The sequence below is a fragment of the Lissotriton vulgaris genome, chromosome 10, assembly GCF_964263255.1.
Source record: "Lissotriton vulgaris chromosome 10, aLisVul1.2, whole genome shotgun sequence".
In the NCBI taxonomy this organism is placed as follows: Eukaryota; Metazoa; Chordata; class Amphibia; order Caudata; family Salamandridae; genus Lissotriton; species Lissotriton vulgaris.
Genome location: NC_141698.1, coordinates 758,779,046 through 758,799,310, shown reverse-complemented (window position 1 = coordinate 758,799,310; position 20,265 = coordinate 758,779,046). Strand labels below are relative to the sequence as shown.

The following is a 20,265-nucleotide window of genomic DNA, read 5'->3' as shown; positions in this document are numbered from 1 at the left end:
TTGAAAAAGGAAGAGCACAAAGGTGCAGGAGTACTTGAGTAAAAAATAAAGGCAGACTGAATTCAGGGAGAATATAGCAAACAGGTGTTTATATTCAAAGGAGATGCACCATGAATGACACTGTGCAATTCAGACAACATAAGAGAGAAGCTGATGATTTGACCAATAACAGTGTCATCAATCAAAAGGTTAGCCTGGTGAAAACATATATTCAAGCTTTTAAACAATGCCGTGAATCATCTAACCATGAGGTATTTAAAGTACGAAGAGCAAGCCAGGTAGCCATCTACCACCACCTGAAAAATGATCATATTTTTAATACCACATGGCTAACTTGAATCAAAGTGTGTATGGCTGACAGGATGTTGAAAGCTATGTCACTTTTACCTGAAAAACCCAGCAAGTACTTCAATATTGTGCAGGGCTGCCTAATGCCTCCTCAGATTTGGGCAATCAAGGTAACAACTTTAGAATTGCAATCCGCTAGCAGCCCATCTGTGACATAGAAATCAAACAACTGATTTCCAAACCACTCTCTGCCCTATACGCCTTTTATATCATAGGCAAGGCTAACCTATCCCGCTATACAGCAGGGCAGGTTTGTGGCTTAATAAAGTAGCTCAGAAGCACTTGCCGCTGTAGTCTGACTGTATAGTTGTTTCCATGTCCTTGGGAGTTAGATGCCAAGAATCGTTAGGATACAGTAGGACCTATTTCTCTTTTTTCTACACAGCAAAGGGTGTAAGTAGGTCCAGCTGTGTAAACAGCAAAGGGAAAGTTCATTTTTATAATCGGATTATAAATCCACGTCAAGATCCCAAACCAAAGAAGTCATTTGCACCTGACATAATTCAACAAACAAATGTTTGAAGGCCACAAATTTACAGATGGTATTTACCAGTGCACCTCTTTGATCTTACTCTTGCATCAAAAGGGGCACTAGTTTTAAATACACCTTCATCTCGTAATTTTTTTCATTCCCTGTCCAAATGATGGTGTCCAACTGACTCAGTCCTACGCAACTTTTTATTTCGACTCGGTCCCAAATCAGGATGCCATTGCATGAGCTTCCCAAATACAACCAACATAGGCATCAGCTGATGCAATGGTCCTCAGTGCCAGGGTCAGACACGCACAGAGATACTTTAAATAACCGTATGGAGTATTCACTAACTGTAGCAAGCAATAATTCCAATCTGCCATGGGCAATAGCAGGGTGCCCATGGCATCCTTCTCAGCCACACTGGTGCTCTGACCAGGGATCTAACTGAAATTACATCAATGTCAATTGCCCTGTAACAGCTATTATGGATTTGCTGTGCTACCTGGGGGTGAAACTGAAGCAGAACCCAGCCTTACTATTCCTGGCTGCACGCAGAAGAGAGCACCAATCATGGAGGCACAAGGAAAAACCCCAGGCAGGGCTCAAAATAATGCTCTGGTTCAAGCTGCAACTAAGATTGGTACAAGGGACGTAGGACGTGTACAGAACAGGATGTGTGAGACCGTCAAGTCTTAGTTGACTGGCATGATTAAATCCCAGCTGGGCAGTGAAATAGAAATGTTAATAAAATGAATTAGTCAAGAGCGCTAATCCTTGGCTGGGCTCCAGTTGCGTGTCCTATAACCATTACATCGGACATTGTTTTTCACGGTTCTTCATGGTTTTGTCTCTCTCTTCAACTACTTTGACTGCTTTATTCCCCCTGGAGTACCTTCCCCCTACAGATTTATCTGACTGTCTGCTTTCCTCTCCCCTGTTTACCTTTCCCCCACTACCTTCCATTCCCCATGTTCTGATGCAATGTCTTATCTCATGTAAAGCGCTCTGATACCTCCGGGTCTAGCCAGCACTATATAAAACCTTTCTAATAAATAAATTACTTTAGTTTTGATGGCATTAAGATTAGGATACAGTCCGGCTACCCTAACTGCGACGGGGGTCACATAGGCAGAATCCTTTCCAAATAATTTATCAAATATTTGAGTAGTATTCACAGTGTTAAATACCATGAAGTACAAGTATAATTTAAAATACAAACTTATATTTTTAAAACAAGAAAGAAAGAAATCATCAAAGGTGAGTTTGTGTGGTTGTAGAAATAGTGTTTGGTGTTCATCAATTCCTTCATGGGTAGGAAAACAGTTACTTAAATTAGCAAATGCATGTAACCATAAGTCCAAGTAAAATCTATGGTAAGAGAACTGTTGTATTTATTTTTGATTGTAGAGTTCCCCATTTAAAAGAAAATCCGTAGAGGGTAGTTAAGTCCTAATGGCGTACAATGCAGAGAAATGTCCACTCTTAACTTTAAAGTGATCCCTTGCTTCAAGTTTGAGAATTATTTGTTTCCGCCAAAGGCTTAGACCCTATGCATCGTAATGGATGCATAGGTGTGAAATGTGCCAGGCATTATTGAGGACAATAGATTCTAAACACTGAGCAAGGTGACGCTTCCAAGTGAAAAAGAAGATTTATTTCTGCTAACTTGCATTTGTCTATTTATGTACATCAGGACTGTCGGCTCAGATTATGCTCATCTTTTTTTAAACTTTTATTCAAACAGCAGCCTTATTAACAATCTACCTTTTCCAAGCAACTTAGGGGAAAGCAAAAAAAAAAACACACAAAAAAACCACAAAAAAAAACCCTTACCAATCAGTAAACATTCCTACTCAACGCAGTCTATTGACACCGTTTAGTCCCCCCTTTCTTCACTGCTCCAGCAGCAAGTATTTTGCTATTGTGCTTCTCCTAGATTAATAACATTTTAAATGGTCTATTTATCATTTTGTTGCATATGAGTAAGTCGTACCGATATTTATGATATTTTATGCATTAGAGTGTGCTGAACACCCTTTTCTCCATTTTAGATCGCAGATGGAGAGCGTATCAATGCTCCTCACATGGCATACAGTGGTCACTTCACATATAATGGGGCCACATGGCAGTGGTTTTGACCACTGGGGGGCGCCCAGGAGTAGCCAAGACACACACGCGGCTCCCCGGCCATTGTGCATTGTTCTCAGCAGTCTGCGAAGAAGCTGTCAATGCGCCACCGAGCCATGGCCAAACGATAGTGTCCCGAATAGTGCCTCAACAGCCGGCAAGCTTTACTACGCCCTCATGGGGATCTGTATTGAATGGCTCCTGCCAGTATATCTTGTTTTCTGTGCGGTGATCGCCACGCCCTTCGGAGGGGGTTGTTTTGGTAAAAATTAACCACTCAGGCCCCTGTTTGGAACTGCAGGCTTTCGAATTCAAGTTCTGCCAGTGCTGCAAAAAAGACCCTGTTTAGTGGAGCTCTCATAGTTAAGGGCCTGGTGCCCGGGTTTGTGTGATTGTTGTCCTCACAGAGCACATAGGCCTGATGACGCCTGCTACTGTTCTAGGAAAACTGGAAGTCAGTGACTGCAGACACCTGGGTCCTCCAGACTATTCAAGGTTTTCGTCTAGAATTCGTGGCCACTCCCATTCAACATGGCAATCCGTGTCCTCTCAGGTCCAACCCTCATTGATCCCTCAGGAGATTTCAGAGTTGTTGAGGAAGGGGGAGATTTTTCCTTCTGTCATTCATCTGTACCGTTTTGTGAGCAAATATCTCCTGGTGGAAAAGATGGATGGGGTCCATGCCTAGTAATCAACCACCTGAAGTTCAACGAATAGCTGGTTATCGCCACTTGAAGATGCATTTCATCCATCTCCTCCGCGACCTTCTGAGGCCAGGAGATTGGTTAGGTCTCAAAGATGCCTATCTCACGGCCCATGTCTTTCCACATCATTGCAGGTTTCTGCCGTTCCTTTGGGGTCCTAAGGTCTTTTAGTTTCGGATGCTCCCCTTTGGCCTGTCGTCTGCCCTCTAGTGTTTCACCAATGTTCTCAGGCCAGTGGTGATGTAATTCCTCCCCGGCAGTGGCTTTCACTTGATTTTCTACCTAGACGGCAGCTAACTGATGGACCAATGCCCTTGGGCTCGGTCAGGCATCTCTAGACAAGTGTGGATTTGTTGTAACGTTTAGGGTTTGTGATCAACTGACTGAAACCCTTACTGGTCCACACTCCAAATTGCTGCCAATCTGGTGAAAGGGTTCTGGCAATATTGCCTGGATCGAGATATTTCTTTGACAGCGGAGTAGCAGATTGGCACTCTCTGCATCTTCAGGATCTTAATGTATGGCAACTTCATCAAGAAGTGTTCCAAGTTGTTCAAAGGCTCTGGGGTCCGTTCTCAGTGGATATGTTTGCCTCTTGCCTAGATTGTCATCTGAGTTAGCTAGAGAACGGACCAGCAAGTGGCAGCAATAGATGCCTACTTGCAGGACTGGAGTTTGGAAACGGGATACACCTTTACCCCATTTGCAATGATGATGAGGATGTTTGTGCAAGTTTGCCGGCAGAAGGTGAATCTGGTGGTGATCACCTCGCTTTGGACGTCTAAAGTATGGTTTCTAGTGATGATGGAACTTTCTAGGGATTTTCCAATCCTTCTACTCTGGGGACAAGATATCCTTCGGGATCCCCTGGGGAACCCCCACTGCATGGTCCTGGTGGGGCAACTGTCCCTCATGCAGGCATGATTACGGGACTAAGTGGAAGGTCCGAGGACTTTCAGCAAAGTCTCAAAGTCTCTTGTCCAAAGCCTGGGGCAATACGACAAACAAAACGTACAAATCTGCTTGTGAACAATGGTTGAGTTGGTGTTTGCGGAGGGATGCAGATCCCGTTGAATCTCTTAAACTTCTTGTGTCATTTGGTCGATGAAGGGATGACACACAGGTCAGTAAATACTTTCTGCACAGCCATTTCTGCAGGTCACCTCCCCTTAGATGGTCTTTCTGTGGGAGAACATGCCAGGGTAAGGAAATCGAGGAGAGGTGTGCGACTGGTGGTTCCGCCTGAACTCAGATATTCAGTTATATGATATGTTAACAGGTTCTTAACCTCTTCCTCTCTTGGCAGCAGAATAACATCCTTTCCAGGAACAGTTATCCGGTAAGCTTGGCAATGTTACTGTGTTTTGTTTCTTGCAAATGAGTGTCCGACCTGAGAGCTCTGAAAGTTACTGGCACAGTTTTCACCCCGGATGGAGTTACTTTTCATATATCTGTAAGAATTAAATGTAATTCTAGGCTTGTTCCTTATCCTGCATTTGAGCAAATGCCAAAGTTATGTGTTCTCCAATGCCTTAAGGCTTATGAGGCATTAACCGAGGAAGTTTGCCTGGCTGGGGAGACATCAGCTCCTGATTGCCTTAGGTAAGCAGTTGAAAGCGTTTTCTTCACCCACCATAGCATGATGGGTGAAGGGTATCCTACAGGAGGCAGGCATTGACATTTCGTTTTTATTTGCATACATTCGGAAAGGGGTGCCGTGTCGTCTAAGGCGTTTTCGTTGGGACCGGGCCAAGAGTATATCTTGAACACAGCTGACTGGTCGTCAGATTCGACCGTTAAAACGTTCTACTTTAAACCAGTAGTAAATATGGCTACACTGGTGGTAAATAAGCTTTGAAAGAGCATAATCCCAGCCTCCAGTACTGATACAGATGCAAATTTTCCTTGCTATTGTAAAGGGAAGTTTCAATTCTATTAAGGACACTGCGGCAAGGATTATTCACACCTGTATCAAGATATCTTGTACCCTAACTGGTGAGATATTTACACAAAGGGGAGGTCTGTAATGTCCATAATGTATACGAATGCTATGGAGTTATGATTTGTGGTAACGTTTCCACGAAAATTCGGTATACTTTTGCATAGAGTATACGCATGCTATGGACTTATAAGTTATGGTTATTTGTTGCTGTGAGGATTCTGAATATTCGTTTTTAATGGCATTGTTGCTTATGTCTTCAACTGGGTGGAAATTCCATCAGTTTCTAGACATGTATTACATATGTGTTTCTATTTTCATGGAATCAGGCCACCAAGTAAGACTGAACCGAGTAGAACTATATATTAAATGTTGGAAGGCATCTGTTGCATGAAGAAAGAGGGGGCACAAACAGTGTCGATGGACTATGTTACGAGGACTGTTGATTGATTGGTTGATGTTTTCCTTTTTCTGCTTTCCTCCAAGTTGTTTGGCAAAGGTAGTTTGTTAATAAGGATGCTGTTTTAATAAAAGTGAGGAAAGATTTGCTTTATCCTCACCTGCGTATCCTTAATAGAACTGAAACTTTCCTTTATGATAGGAAAATTTGCAGTCCACCCCACTAAGGATTTCAATCACACTTAACACTAACTTATTAACCGTTGTCACTTATCCACGACGGCTCCGTTCTTTATGAGTTTCAAAATATGAGTTTGCATTTCAAATTATTCTTCGGCTTCATGGTACTTAACACTTTGAATATTTAGCTATTATTGAATAATTGAATATTGAATTAAGTGAAATAATTCTGCTCGTGTTGTTGTTTACTTACAATTGAATAATACTCTTGCAATGCAAAGCAGTATACAAAATACAGCTGGCGGTATACTTTTGATATTTTTGAAATTCAAAGGTGTAAGTAAGCACAGAAGATATGGTTATATAGTGCATTCTAGAGTTCACTTCGAAATGAAGAAAATCTTAAGTTTTTTGTCAATATTTAAGAAACAAGTTACTGTAGGAGTACTGACTAAGGTGATGATTTTGTTATAGTGTGCATCTTTCAACAGTCTGTTTGGCCGACTAAAGCAGGTGGTATGAAAGGACCAACTAGAAGCAAAGGGGTCTCTATACACAGATTAAGATTTTTTTTTTAAACATGAAGACATCAAAGACAGATTCTTATAACAGTAGAAAGGAACACAAATTCAAATGCTGAAGCATATTTGTTTTTACTCTAAAGACACTCACCATTGGTAAAAAGAGGTTCTGGAAGTTTTCTGAAGAAGGATTTCAGCAAACTGCTTATTACATTCAAGTCTCGCCATTTCTAGAAATTTAAAAGAAAGAAAATATCAGGACCTGGGTGAAGCAAATAAACTAACAAGGCAACTGATTTATAGTAAATGTTTGCTACATCAACTTACATCATCTTGAACGTCAATATCATTCATTCCCTTGTTGAGTTCCTCTTGCATATTAGAGATGGCTGCATTGTTTCCAGGAACCCTGTAAATACCTGTGTATTCAAGTCCTCTTTCTTCAACTAGCTTGCAGCACAAATCTACAATCAGCGGAACATACTGCAAATGAAAGACATTTTAATGACATTTTAAAAGAATTGAAAATAATGACTATTATTAAACAGTCATTCTACAAACACAAGAACTTCCCATACTTTATTGTTGAGCGCAGGAGGGCAGTCATCAAGCCGGACACCAAAGGTTCCTCCAGAGGTTGGCTTTTTCTTCATGAAACTAGGGATGCCTTTTCGCCATGTGCCCCTGTCCTTTGGTGGGCTGGTCTCATCTATTGAGTAAAAAAAAAAAAAAAAATTAGATGTAATAAAAACTGTTACCAGGCAACTTCAGCTGAACTAAGAGGATCCACTGGGATGCTCACAAAATGCTTCCAGTACTGCTCATTGATCTACATCCTCAAACACAATACATCTTGCTGGTTTGCTTTTTATGTAAAAATTGTCCAAAGCGAATGAGAATATGAGAGAGAATGTTCTTTAAAACACCATCAGCGCATAAGTACAATTCTACATACTTGCTTGCTAATACACTGGAGTTGTTTTTATGAACAAATAGTGAGAGAGAAACTAAAATACCGGAGATGGTGAATGTGATTAGATTTACAGGTAATGCATAGTGATGGAAGTATATCATTTAAACTGTGTATCTCACATTACACTTAAGAAATATAGCATAAGGAATACCTTTTGATCAGAATACAAACACTATGTAATGAACGTAGAAAGGAGAGGTTAAGTAAATATTTCAAATGGAAAACTTCCCTTACTAGTAATATTAGTTTTGCAGCTTTAACACTTTTGTGGATTTACATGCTGTGAAAGAAGCAAAACTAATGTTACTGGCAAGTAACCTTTTCCTTTTGCAGGACAAACATTTTCTGGATTTTACATGCTGTGCATAGATTACATAGCCATTTTTGTCCACATTGGTGGCTGGACTGAAATGAGTGTGTGTTTGCAAACAGGTGTCTCAAAAGCGTCTGACTGAAGTGAACCTCCCTGAAGAATACATTTAGACACCATAGTGTTTAGTCAACATATGGACACATCATCTTGTGACTCTCAGGCCTAATTCGTTTATGGAGACACTAGCTATAAACTCTAGTGTGGTTCCCTTTTTCATTGTGGAATGTACTCTTTATTTGCGGACTACCTTTTTCCCTTGTATGCTGTAGCATGTTTGTATGGTTTGTACCAGTAATGTAGTGATCCCGCTACTTAAGCAGCTTAAGTCAGTCCTGCCTCTGGGCGGTTTAAAGGCTTATGTCCACAGACAAAACACTCACAAAAATTAATATTAGGGAATACCATAACAGAGTTTTAGGATGGGTGAACCTTGGTGAAAAATTTGCCCAGAATGTGTTTTAAGTATTCTTTGAGGCATAAACAGAACTCGAGATTCAAACTTAACAGCAGTAAATGTTTGAGAACTTGCGTCCAGGTCAGAAAGACTCCCACTCAAATTTGGGCACTCCAACCTTACCTGCAAACTAGACAAGCTTCGCCATCATGTTAAGAGTCCATGTATTACTTAAGATTGCTTATAGTTCTGGCTCCAGACTTCTCCGCATAAAAAGTGAAATATTCCTGCCTTATTTATTCCTCAGGATGATATTATGTCTTTCCCACTGCAAGCCATAAGGTCTGTTAGCCTTGCTACACTAGCACATCTATTAGAGAATGAAGAATTTGCCACCTTAATATGAGAGATCCTAAGAAGTCCAGCAGGAATGCTGCTGAATCATGAAATTATTGCCTATGAGCAGTTTGTCAGAAAATCTTATGAGGCTGCAAGTCAGCATGGCAGCTCTACTGAACTTTGTTGACAGCCCCAAGTACTCAGAGCCTATTGTGGATGGTCTTCAGTTGAACATGAATGTGGGCATAAAAGGATTAAGAGCAATATGGATTGCCCTTGGATAGCGATACCTTGCTTTTATATTTAGCACTTCTAGGTACTGTAAGCAAATATTATTACTACATTCAATGCATCACGTTAACATAGTAAGAAATAAAGACCACAAAGGATTTAAATTACAGCTGGGGTGTAAATCCCTTCAGCAAGTTGCTGTCTTGGGTACAATGAGAAAGACTCAAAAGCGTTCACACAAAGATTTAAGTTGTCATACGACATCCTAGGTATAAATGTATAACATAACATTTGTATTTGTAAAGCACACATTCACCTATAGATAATTTGGCGCTGAACAGCAGATGTTTATTGTTACCAAACTCAATGGCACTGATTTTATCGACCTCAGATGGATGAAAGGCTGAGTGGACCCACTGGGATTTGAACCTATGACCGTGAGGTCAAACACAGGCCCCTGCAGTGGACGCATTAGTCCACTGAGCCACCAGACCTGGCCTGTATAGGTTAATCCGTAGTGCAGCTAGATGAGATTGTTACATAGGGTAGGATTAATTTAGGTCCTGATAAAATGCCGCTTGACCCTCCTTGCATTTTAGGCTTGAAACATGTCGACCCCACCTTACTTTGAACACTTTAGCTATCAGGGTACATTGTGACCTTAGAGGTAGCCCTACATTTTGACCAGGTCAAGGCACCTCCAATCTATCAAAATTGCTAGGTTCCCTTAGACTCTTATTCTTCTCCCACACTTTTTCACCACCCTAATTCTCTCTTGAACCTTCACTTGCATTCATCAAAACGGCATATCAAAAGATCTCGGACAAAGAGCCCCAGGCCCGTCAAGCACTGCAGCGCCGACCTGACGAGGAGCACCCTATGATGAAGCATGACACCCTATTGGGTGTGTGAGGCCACTATGATCTGATTTTTCAGATCCCTGGAAAACCCTTGCCCAGGTATTAGGATTCCACCGAGCTTAGAGCCTCCACCTTCTCTTTTAGAGGAACTACCCCAGTCTTTTTTTTAAAGTACATTAACCTATGAGGAGCAATTGTGTAGGACCTCATTAAAAACAGCTCTTCGTCCCCCTTTTTGTGTTTATATACTGTCAGATGTATAGAACCAAAATGTGCAATAATTGTTTTTATGAAGTTTGTATTTGCATTGTGCTTTTATGGTCTGTTTTGGATCGAAATAAAGCTAATATGATGATGACTTGAAATGTATTACTGACTATGAATCTGACTGTTGTGTGGTTCTAAATGAATACCCGATATTTCACTGAGTCTTGGACCAGTAGTTTTTGATGCACTCATGGATGGAACTTTGTTTTTTATCATATTGTATGCGCTATGTGGTCACATACTGTACTAAGCTCTTTCTGTAAGATATTGTTCTATAGAATTTCCATGAATTGTTTATCCTAATAATTATGTGGTGTTTCTCTCAACATTGGCATGATTACTTTACTTGCATTGTATTTAATTTGGGTACACTGTAGTTAATTAGAACTGTAGATCTATTAAACACATACAACCTCCTTTATGAAGTTGTTAGGAAACATTTTTATTTACTCGTTAGTTTCTGCTTCCAATATGGTTACAATATGGCTCTGCAGTCTTCATTTGGACAAGGTTTTAGCACTAGAAATAGCCTCAGTAGAGGCCCTTGTATTTTCCCAACTAACAAATCCTCCTCTGCTTTTATTGCAGAAGGCAACCGTCTTGATTTAGATGGCTGTGTTTGTATCTTCTGTATTTATGCATGCATGTATATGGCAATTCATTGACGTGAACCTATAGAGTAGGACAGAGAGCACTAGATAGGGTCAAACACAAGTATAAAATCAATAAGTGATCGAGGTGGAAGGATTGTGGGTGGTTAATGTATTGCGAGGAAGTGTTCTTTAAAGAATCTTCTGGATTAAATGTTTGAACAATTAACACAGTTAACTGTTTCCATCTCTACTCTGATGGCATGAGAACTAATCTCGATGACAAATAGATTAGAAACAGATCTGAAATGTTCATAGTCCTTTTCAACACAAGCTGTACAGAATGCTTCTGAATGGAAAAGGTGTGATTGGTCAAGGTGTCTTTGCGTAATGCCCACACTCCTAAATTAATCTCAAGTAACTCAGGCAGAAGCAATCTACTTTTTTAAAACAGTTAGCATGAGGCTGACTCTCACAAAGTGAATAATCTGATCCAGTCTTACGCTCATCAGATTCCTTTACTGTCCTTCATTGATTGAAACAAAGGATGATCATCCTGAGTATGGATTTCAGGAGAACACAGACTACAAAAAATAAGAATCACAGGAAGGTACAAAATACAAAAGACCACAGGAATCTTACTTTATCTTCCCAAAGGATGGACACTTAAGAGTTAAAGTATGCTGTGACAATGAAGAAAGAAACAGAGGAACAAAACACATTTTCTACGGTAAAGGTTAAAATAAAGAAAAGGTCAAGGACAGAAGAAAACATCAAATGTTTACTTTAGAATCTAATACTACAGTAAGGCCAAAAAATAGTTTTTAGGGAAAAAAAGGGAAGAGCAGTGTTCAGAAGGCTTACTCAAGACTGAAAAGGACGAACACGTTTTTAACTCACTCTGTTCGCTAGGACGGTAGAGGAGACTGGGTAGCTAAATGGACCGGATACACTTTCTTCTCTGTGACAATGCCTTGCTTATCTAATCACGATTATGTGTTTTTAAGCTCCTTTCACAAACGTTTAGTATGTAATTAGCCATGATAAATTTGGATACATAGGAAGATATTCAGTTTACATTGTCATCCTTAAAGATTTGATGAATACTTGTGAGGGCAACTCAAAACAACAAGCTAGTAGTTCCTGCTTCAAAAAGTAGTAACAGGGGCGTGGCCAAGATGGCGGCGAGCTAGGACGTCTTTCTCTGTGCTCCTGCTCGCCGTCCACCATACACAGCTTTGTTTAGCATTTGCCGGAGCCGAGTGGTGTCCAATAACCGGCTGGGCACGTCGTGACACCCCTGGGGTCAGCAAAAGAAGTGGGCTGCCCCGAAGAGCTGCAAATAGCGTTGGATGAAGGGTGCGGCCTGCAGCCCGGGTGACACATTGCGGACTCAATTTAGGGGCGGTCCCGGCTGAGGATCGCCGAGGCCAGCTTCGCCTGGAGCGGTCTGGTTGGCCTGGAGGCCATACGCCATCGGCTGCTGGGGGACGCATCGACCGCCCGGAGCCTCGTCCTGCCGCTGTTTGGAGGACGAGTCAGCGCAGGACCATGTAGAAGCAGAGCGAGATTGCCATGTCCGCGGCGGAGCACCTGGAGCGCATGGCCCGGACCGTGAGCTCTGCCCGGGGCTGGCCCACTGACTATTAGAAGCCCCCTGTGCCAGGAGGTAAGAGGGGGAAGGCTCGATAAGCGGAGGGCCACCGGTGCCAAGGGAGCGAGACATTGGAGGTGGAAGGCCACGGGCTTGCGGGGCGAGACTGTCTTGGAGCTGGCTGACGAGGGGGCGCAAAACTACAGCCGCATTTAGCACTGCGGACGGCACTGGAAAGAACCGCTACAGCTTGTGGGAGTGTCTCCGCCACCCATCCCGCTGCATCCATGCCTTGTTAACATGACAGACCCTGAGCCGCCATCTTTTATTGCAGAGAGACGCATTGGCACCGCCCCGCTGGGGAGTGCAGGCACAGGACGTGGGGGCCGCAGTCGGGATGGCAGTGGTTTGATGCAGCGGAGCTGCTTGGGGGTGGTGGTGAATCGCCCTGCTGGGGCCCCCTCCGCTGAGGCAGCCTGAGAGAGACCAGAGTTCAGGGTGGGCGGCACTAACTCTTGCTGATTGGAGGCGACCATGCAGCTGTTGAGTGGCTGGTGCACCCTTGCAGGCGCCCCTGGGACGTGGCAGTTCTCCGCAGGCTACAGGACGAGACTCGCTAGGGGGGATCACACTGTTGAGCAGCCAGACCCCACATCCACAGACAGACGGTTTGACAGCATTGACGGGTGTGGAGCCCCGGCCGGCGGTTTCCACGCATAACTGCGCCCCTGAGTATGTCAACATCCAGGACACGGAAGACAAAAACCCAAACAGACATCTTTGGCAGAGCTCTCCCCAGCCTTGGTGGGTCGGCGACCACACCTAAAATGGCGACCCCGCAAACAACTCCAACCGTGAGCGAAGAGCCCATAACCAAGGACTTTATGGAGTCACTCTTCAAAAACCTATGTTCGGACATACAGACTGTTAAAACTGAACTAGTGGCTGAAATTAAGGAGATTCGGAGGGATGTGGACGGAGTGGGAGACATTGGAGGACGGGAGTGACGCAACCACGGACGAAGTCGTCATGTTGCAGAAAGAAATAATCCGCCTCCAAGACCAACACCTGGACACCCAAGTACACCTCCAAGACCTGGAGAACAGGTCACGCAGGCATAACATAGGAATTCAGGGAGTTAAGGCCACAGACGACACTGCAGACCTCTTTGCGTTCACGGAGGGCCTCTTCCGCCATATCCTGGCAGCCCCGGAGGACATGGTCATTGTACTAGATAGGGCACACCGTAAAAGCGAGATCTCTCCACCCTATCTCCTACAAGGGACAGACTCCAGTGCTCTACCAAGATCTGGCTCTCATTACACTGCAGCGTCGTTCCAATTTCACCCGGTCACTGAAAATTTGTGGCAGCAAGGTATCCAATACGCGTGGGGACTCCCGTTCAGGCTTATATTTAGCTTCAACGGTAAACTGCACCAGATGCACACTCTCAGACTCATGTCGGCTGCTGGGCCGAGCACTTCCAAGTGTGTACGAGGATGCCCAGAGGGGGACTTCGGGACCCGAGATCACACCCTCAGGGTGGCAGCGCCAGAGGCGACGCAGACGGTTTCGGAAGTCAGACAAGGCGGTCATTGCCAAGCATCAACAGGAGGCCCTAGCTTCCGCTGCGGAGCCCCTGGCTGAGGTGGACCAAGAGGCTGAAGGATGAACTGCTATCTAGCAAACTCGAGATTGGCCCCTTGACTAGAGGCGGACAGCAGGGGGAGACAGGACCCCCTTCGGCTGGTCACACTGCAAGCCCACTACGACGACCTCCTGGTCTTTCCGGGATAGCGGACATTCTTCTTGGACATATCCTTTTCCCACTGTTTTTCCTTCCTTGGTTGTTGTTGCAATTTTACTGAGACCATGTCTCTCCTGGGGTTTTGGTTTGGGGCAGGGGTTCCCATGTCCACCTTTTTCTTTAGTTATTAGTTTTGCTCTCCTCCAATGTAGATGTATCATTGAGGCCTTACTTCCGTTTGCTCCTCTTTATGGGTCACATCCTCTACAGCGCTCCATTCACTATCCCTTCCTTAGATGACGCTCGCCCTTCTCAAAATCCTTACACTGAACGTGCGAGGTCTGAACAACCCTGTCAAACGTAGGGCGATCCTCAACTATCTTGAGCAGTCCAAAGCGGACATCTGTTTGTTGCAGGAGACGCACCTCCTATCCAAAGACCATCAAAGGCTAAAGTCCCAGGCCTTTCAGACACAATTCTTTTCCTCCAACACCTCTAAAACAGCTGGGGTGGCCATACTGATCTCCTGTTCTTTTCAGGGTCGGGTCCTTCAAAAGGAAGCGGAGATTAAAGGCCGTCTCCTTACCTATCAACTTTCTCAGGGTGGAATGTCATTTGTGGTGGGGTCTATATACGCACCTAAAGATGGGCAGCTCGCCTTCCTCCATCGAGCTCTCCAGGAGGCCGCTGCTACTGCAGACCGCCACCTGCTGTTGGTAGGGGACCTCAATATTGTATTCGACAATGAGATGGACCGATCCTGTCAGAGGACACACTAGGCTGGGGTACTCCAGTCCCGGGGACAGGCCCATCTTGAGGTGCTGGGACTGCCTGATCTTTGGCGCCATCTTCACCCCCGGACCCATAGCTACATTTTCTACTCTGAGGCTCACAAAACCTATGCACGATTGGATTATTTTCTCTGCTCCTCCTCACTTAGGTCCATGTGCATGACACTGAAATCCTTACAGCTGCTCTCTCAGGTCACTCACCCGTTGTGGCGTCCTTTCTCCTGCCAGCACCGGTGCAGCCTCAGCGACACTGGCGCCTGCGGGACACGTTATTTCAGCGCACCTCTGTGGTGGAACAAATCCGGACAGCTATCATGGATTTCTTTGACCACAATGCTAACACAGACACTTCATTGGCTACACAGTGGGGAGCATTGAAGGCAGTTTTACGAGGAGTGTTTATTGCTATATCCGTGGCTGATAACGCGGAGAGGGAACGCAAGAGAGCTGAGCTCACACAGAGTTTCCGAACTGGAGCAGATGCACCAACATACTGGCGCCTCTCTGGCTTTGCGGCAACTATGCACCGAACGTAAACACCTAGCTGCCATTGACCAAGACAAAGGAGAGTAAGCTGCTCCGTCATTCCTACTATGTGGGAGGGGATAGATGTGGCCGCTTGTTAGCAAACAAGCTGCGGGAAACTAGGAAGCGACAGGGAGTCCACGAGATCCGAACATTGGGAGGGGAGTTGGCTACAGAAGAGATCATAGCAGAGACGTTTCGGGGTTTTTACGCAAATCTCTATACTGGGGATTCTTTAGATAACCAAGCCAGTGCCGAATACATAGCTAACACCCATATGCCCTCGCTGACGCAGGCCCAGGCTGAACATCTCGATAGAGCGATTCAGAAGAAAGAGAACATCTCCGCAATCTCCCGCCTTAAACTAGGCAAATCGCCGGGCCTAGATGGCTATTCAGCCGCCTTTTGTAAAACGTTTTGTAATCAGATAGCGCCGACGTTAGCGACTCGATTTAATACTTTCGATCGGGAGGGGGCCATTCTTAGAGACATGCTGGAGGCAGTGGTAGGGGTTATCCCTAAAGCCAGGGAAAGATGCAAAGGTCTGCGGGTCCTACCGGCCAATTTCCCTTCTAAATATAGACATCAAACTATACACTAGCATTATAGCCGCTCGCCTTGCGCCGTACATGGCCCAACTCGTCGAGCCTGACCAAGCAGGCTTTATCCCACAACGGCAGACTAGTGACAACACTAAACGCATTCTCTACCTGATTGAAAAGGCATCCCGCACCCAGGGTGAATATATGCTCCTGGCTATCGATTCGGAGAAGGCATTCGATAGAGTGCACTGGCCTTATCTTGAGATGGTCTTTGTGGCGGCTGGGTTCGGCGAGAAACTACGGACTAGGATCCTGAATTGCTACCGGTCCCCCTGGGCAACAGTCCGGGTGAAAGGTCACACAGCCTCTCAGTTCCCTATTGGGAGAGGTACGAGACAGGGGTGCCCATTATCGCCTCTCCTCTTTGCGCTATATATGGAACCGTTAGCACTCAGAATACAGCAACATACCCTGATAACAGGGATTAAGTTTGGGGGGATATCCACACCATTAGCCTTTACGCAGACGATATTCTCCTTTCTCTCTCTGACCCAATCCTGGCAATGCGCGTCCTGTTTGTTGAACTACATAGCTTTGTTCTGGGATCAGGCTTTAAGATCAACATGGACAAGTCCATAGCCTTAGACATCTCCCTATTGTCACATACTCTTGCCCGTCAACAAGAGGAGCACCAGCTGCTCTGGGCATCGACGGCGGTACCCTACTTAGGGATACAGCTGGCATCCACCATCCCAGTCACGGCTGAGATTAACTACTCTAACCTTCAGAAACATGTCAGTGCAGTTCTCAATAGTTGGCAACACTGCACTATGTCCTGGCTGGGCCGGATCGCAGCTGTGAAGATGACTGTCCTCCCCCAGATCCTATACCTCTTCCAAACTCTTCCCCTTGGACCCCCACAGGGCTGGCTCCAGCGAACACAGGCAGGCTTATCACGCTTTATTTGGCATGGCCGCAAGCCGTGATTCTGCCATCAGGTAGTAGCTCTGCCGCCGGAGAAACGAGGGTGGCAGTTCCCGACATCCAACTCTACTAGTACGCAACCCAGCTTAGGTACTTAATGGAGTGGCAACGCCTGGAGTCTAGTAAACATTGGCTATTCCAAGATCAGGCAGTAGCAGGCCGGCCACTACAGGGAGTGCCCTTCCTCAGCAGACAACAGACCCCCCAAACCTCTACGCTTCATACATCACAAGCACAGTCCTGGACCCTTGGGACCATACGAACACATCTAAACAGCTCACCACATTTCCATCGCTCCTCACTTCCTTATTCGATAATCCGGAGTTCCACCCCGGCACGGAGGCTTCCGCCTTTAAATCATGGCGTTCCTCCTCCTGCATATCACTGGGACACCTCTTTGATTTGGATGGCGTTCTTCCTTTTCTGCGCTTTAGGGACATCTATGTCTTCTCAGAGCAAGAGCGATTGCCATACTTACAAGTCCGGCACTGGGCACTGCACCCCACAGTCAGGCCACAAGCGCAGGGTTTTGAGGACAGGGTGGGAGGGGGGTAAGATTCTCTTGTCTTGGGGCGTTACATAATTTATTTGTTTGAGGGCCCGCTCCATGCTTTTTACCTTGGTAACACTACGTATCGGGACCTGAGGGTCACTTATGCGTACTATTAATGGAGCCGAGTGCCTACCTTCTTTCTCTTGTTTGTTGAATATCAATAAAGAGATTTAAACCATAAAAAGTAGTAACAAACATGCAACATGATAGTTATTGACAAGAATCAACCACTATACAAACCAAGAGACACATAAAATTAAATATTGCCCTTCCGCAGACAGACAGTGGCATGTGAAAAATGAATTATTCATAAACAAATTATATATATTATGCTATTTTATCAGTTTTATACACAGAAATTCTTTAAAAGTGACACTATCACAAGATCCATCATTCCAGGTTTAATTAAAATGTGTATGTTAAATTAACCTTTGATCAAAAGTTTCCGGTCAGGCTCCTGCTTTGGAGAGTGTGGACTCTGGAGTTTCTGTTCCGTTTTAGAACCAAGTAATGTCTGACGGATGCTGAGACTCTGGCGAGGTGTTTTAGGCGAAGGCTCATTTTTGGTGCTGGAAGAACTGAAACAAAATACTAGTTTAGAAACCCAAACATGTTGAGTTCTAAAAATATGCTTCTTTAAATAAATTTACCTCATCATTGTGCTGTATTCCTTAATCTTCCGACTAATAAGATCCCGGCTACTGGCAGCTGTCTCCTGTAATAAAATGCTTTTGTTAATGGATGTAATGAGGTCTACAAATTGCACACAAAGTTAACTTTGTGCAGCTTTACTCAAAGCAGAGTTTAGAGGCTCAATGACTGTTAGACAAACAAACTAACCAGATGCTTGTTTGCAAGAATGGATTTGCAACTTGGTGCTTTGCTAGATTCACATGCTGGGCTTTATCCCGCCATCTGATAGTAAAGTCGGAAAGTGTTTTTTTCTCAAACTTTTTCCCCAGAATGGGCATTGACATAGGTGGAGGTTGTGTGACTCAACATGATGGCAACCGTAAGCCCACAATGTCCCTAAACATGTAATCCATTTTAGTCTTTTTTTCACTTTCTACCTTCACTGTGGAGATGCAAGGGTCACACATGAAACTAAAATTTCTTCAAGTTGCAAAACCGTTCTTGCAGGTAACAGTTTTTTGGAGCGGGAAATCTTTTCTAGATTTATAAGTCATCCATTGATTGCTGAGTGGTATTTTCCTCCAGAGTAGGGAGGTGTGGAGGGGGGCTGGTACACATTTCTTAGCACAGACTGTCCCAGGGTTGTTTCTATGCATGTCTATCTATACAATAGTGTTTAGTGAATGTATGTTTAGATGGCCATGTTGCAGCCATGCATATGTACTGTAAAGACACATCAGACATGACAGTTAATGTTACTCCTTTCTTTCTAATAGAATGTACTAGTTTCACCTCAAGGGTTTTATTTGCTTACAGCAGAATTTGATGATCTGTACTATCCATCCAGAATGGTACCCTTAATAACAAACAGTACCTAACATTCGTGATGCGTGTGCAGTAAGGAGTTTTAAATTCCTTATAAACTGTATTTTTTAGGTCTCGCCTGAGCCAGCGCATGCGCTGCTCTGTGAGACATTTAGTTAGGGCTTTTAAAAGTCCTACCACAGCTCTTTGTGTGGCCTTCTGCATGCGGTTATGCGCACAGGCACGAGCAGAGGAGTCATTTGACTTTCCTCTCGCTCTCCCGCGCGCGCGCCTCGCTCTGCCTCTCTGCACCCTTACAGCGCGCCTTGCTTCGCCCCTCCCCTACCACAGACTGCGTCCTCGCGATCACTTTCGATTTCACAGCCGCGTTACTTTTACGGCTGCGCAGCCAATACTTGTTTTGACTTCCTTTCTGTTCCTCACTGTAAACTAACAGCCAAATAAAGCTGTGCTCTGTTCAAACAACTAGAGCAGTCAAGTGCCTTCTGATCGACACCTTCATAATCATGCTTTTTTATTTTGTTTTTTCAGTCAACAGCTTTTTTCAACTACAAATAAGAACAAATTAACGGATTCCAGTGTGTTACATCAGCAGCTTTTGTGGGCACATTTATGGTTAAGATCAAGCTTTTGAACCAATTGCAAATTACATGCTGAAATTTTTTAGCATATACTTTCAATGTTAAAAATGAAACTACAAGTCCCACAGTGCAATGCGCTCTCCAAAAAAAGGAGTCACATGTCAACGTACAATGCATACGTAATTTTAGGAAGTGCTCAGCTGCATGGCAATTGCCCGAAAAATAGATCGACGTACAGTTTCAGAGTGGCCACATTACACATTAGCCACTTTAGCCAGACCTGCATTTTAGCCAACTGCACTTTGCTGTTGGCCCTTTTAATTCAATAGAGGTATCTATTCCATAATCCATAATACTACTGGGTCACGAGCCAGGGCAGGCTGAAGGTGTCACACATGGGGCCACTTGCCAGCTATGTCAATGTCATCGAGAAAGAGTACAGAATAAGTGCTATTGTACGTTTAAGGATTTTTGGCCTGTTATTTTTTTTTTAACTCTAAAGTAAACAACCGTAAAGGCTAAATGGCTATTTTCAGAATCATGTCATCCAAATGTAAAAATTAATAGTGTTGAACATTTAACCTGTTAAAATAGAGACTGCAATCCATTTTACCTTACCCTTGTCCCGTAATTTATGTTGTAAGGGGTATTTTAGAAAGTATAAGCTTTGCAGTGCAAAGTACACACAAACTCCAGCCTCGCTCTGTAGACTTCCATGCACCAATGACCCGAACGGCATCCCGCCCGCCGCCCAAGCTGCAGCGATTCCC

General features: G+C 44.3%; 1 protein-coding gene across 2 annotated transcripts in view; it reads right to left on the bottom strand.

The window, feature by feature from the left end:
- The window catches only part of ARHGAP21 (Rho GTPase activating protein 21), a 430,157-nt gene that overhangs the window by 34,315 nt on the left and 375,577 nt on the right, over window positions 1-20,265 (bottom strand). For both annotated transcript variants that reach the window (XM_086941663.1, XM_086941662.1), the window contains 5 exons: window positions 18,107-18,171; window positions 17,886-18,034; window positions 7,272-7,402; window positions 7,021-7,176; window positions 6,845-6,923 (listed from right to left, as the gene is read on the bottom strand). In XM_086941663.1, the coding sequence (XP_086797789.1) occupies window positions 6,845-6,923; window positions 7,021-7,176; window positions 7,272-7,402; window positions 17,886-18,034; window positions 18,107-18,171 (580 nt within the window). The remainder of the gene's footprint in view (window positions 1-6,844; window positions 6,924-7,020; window positions 7,177-7,271; window positions 7,403-17,885; window positions 18,035-18,106; window positions 18,172-20,265) is intronic.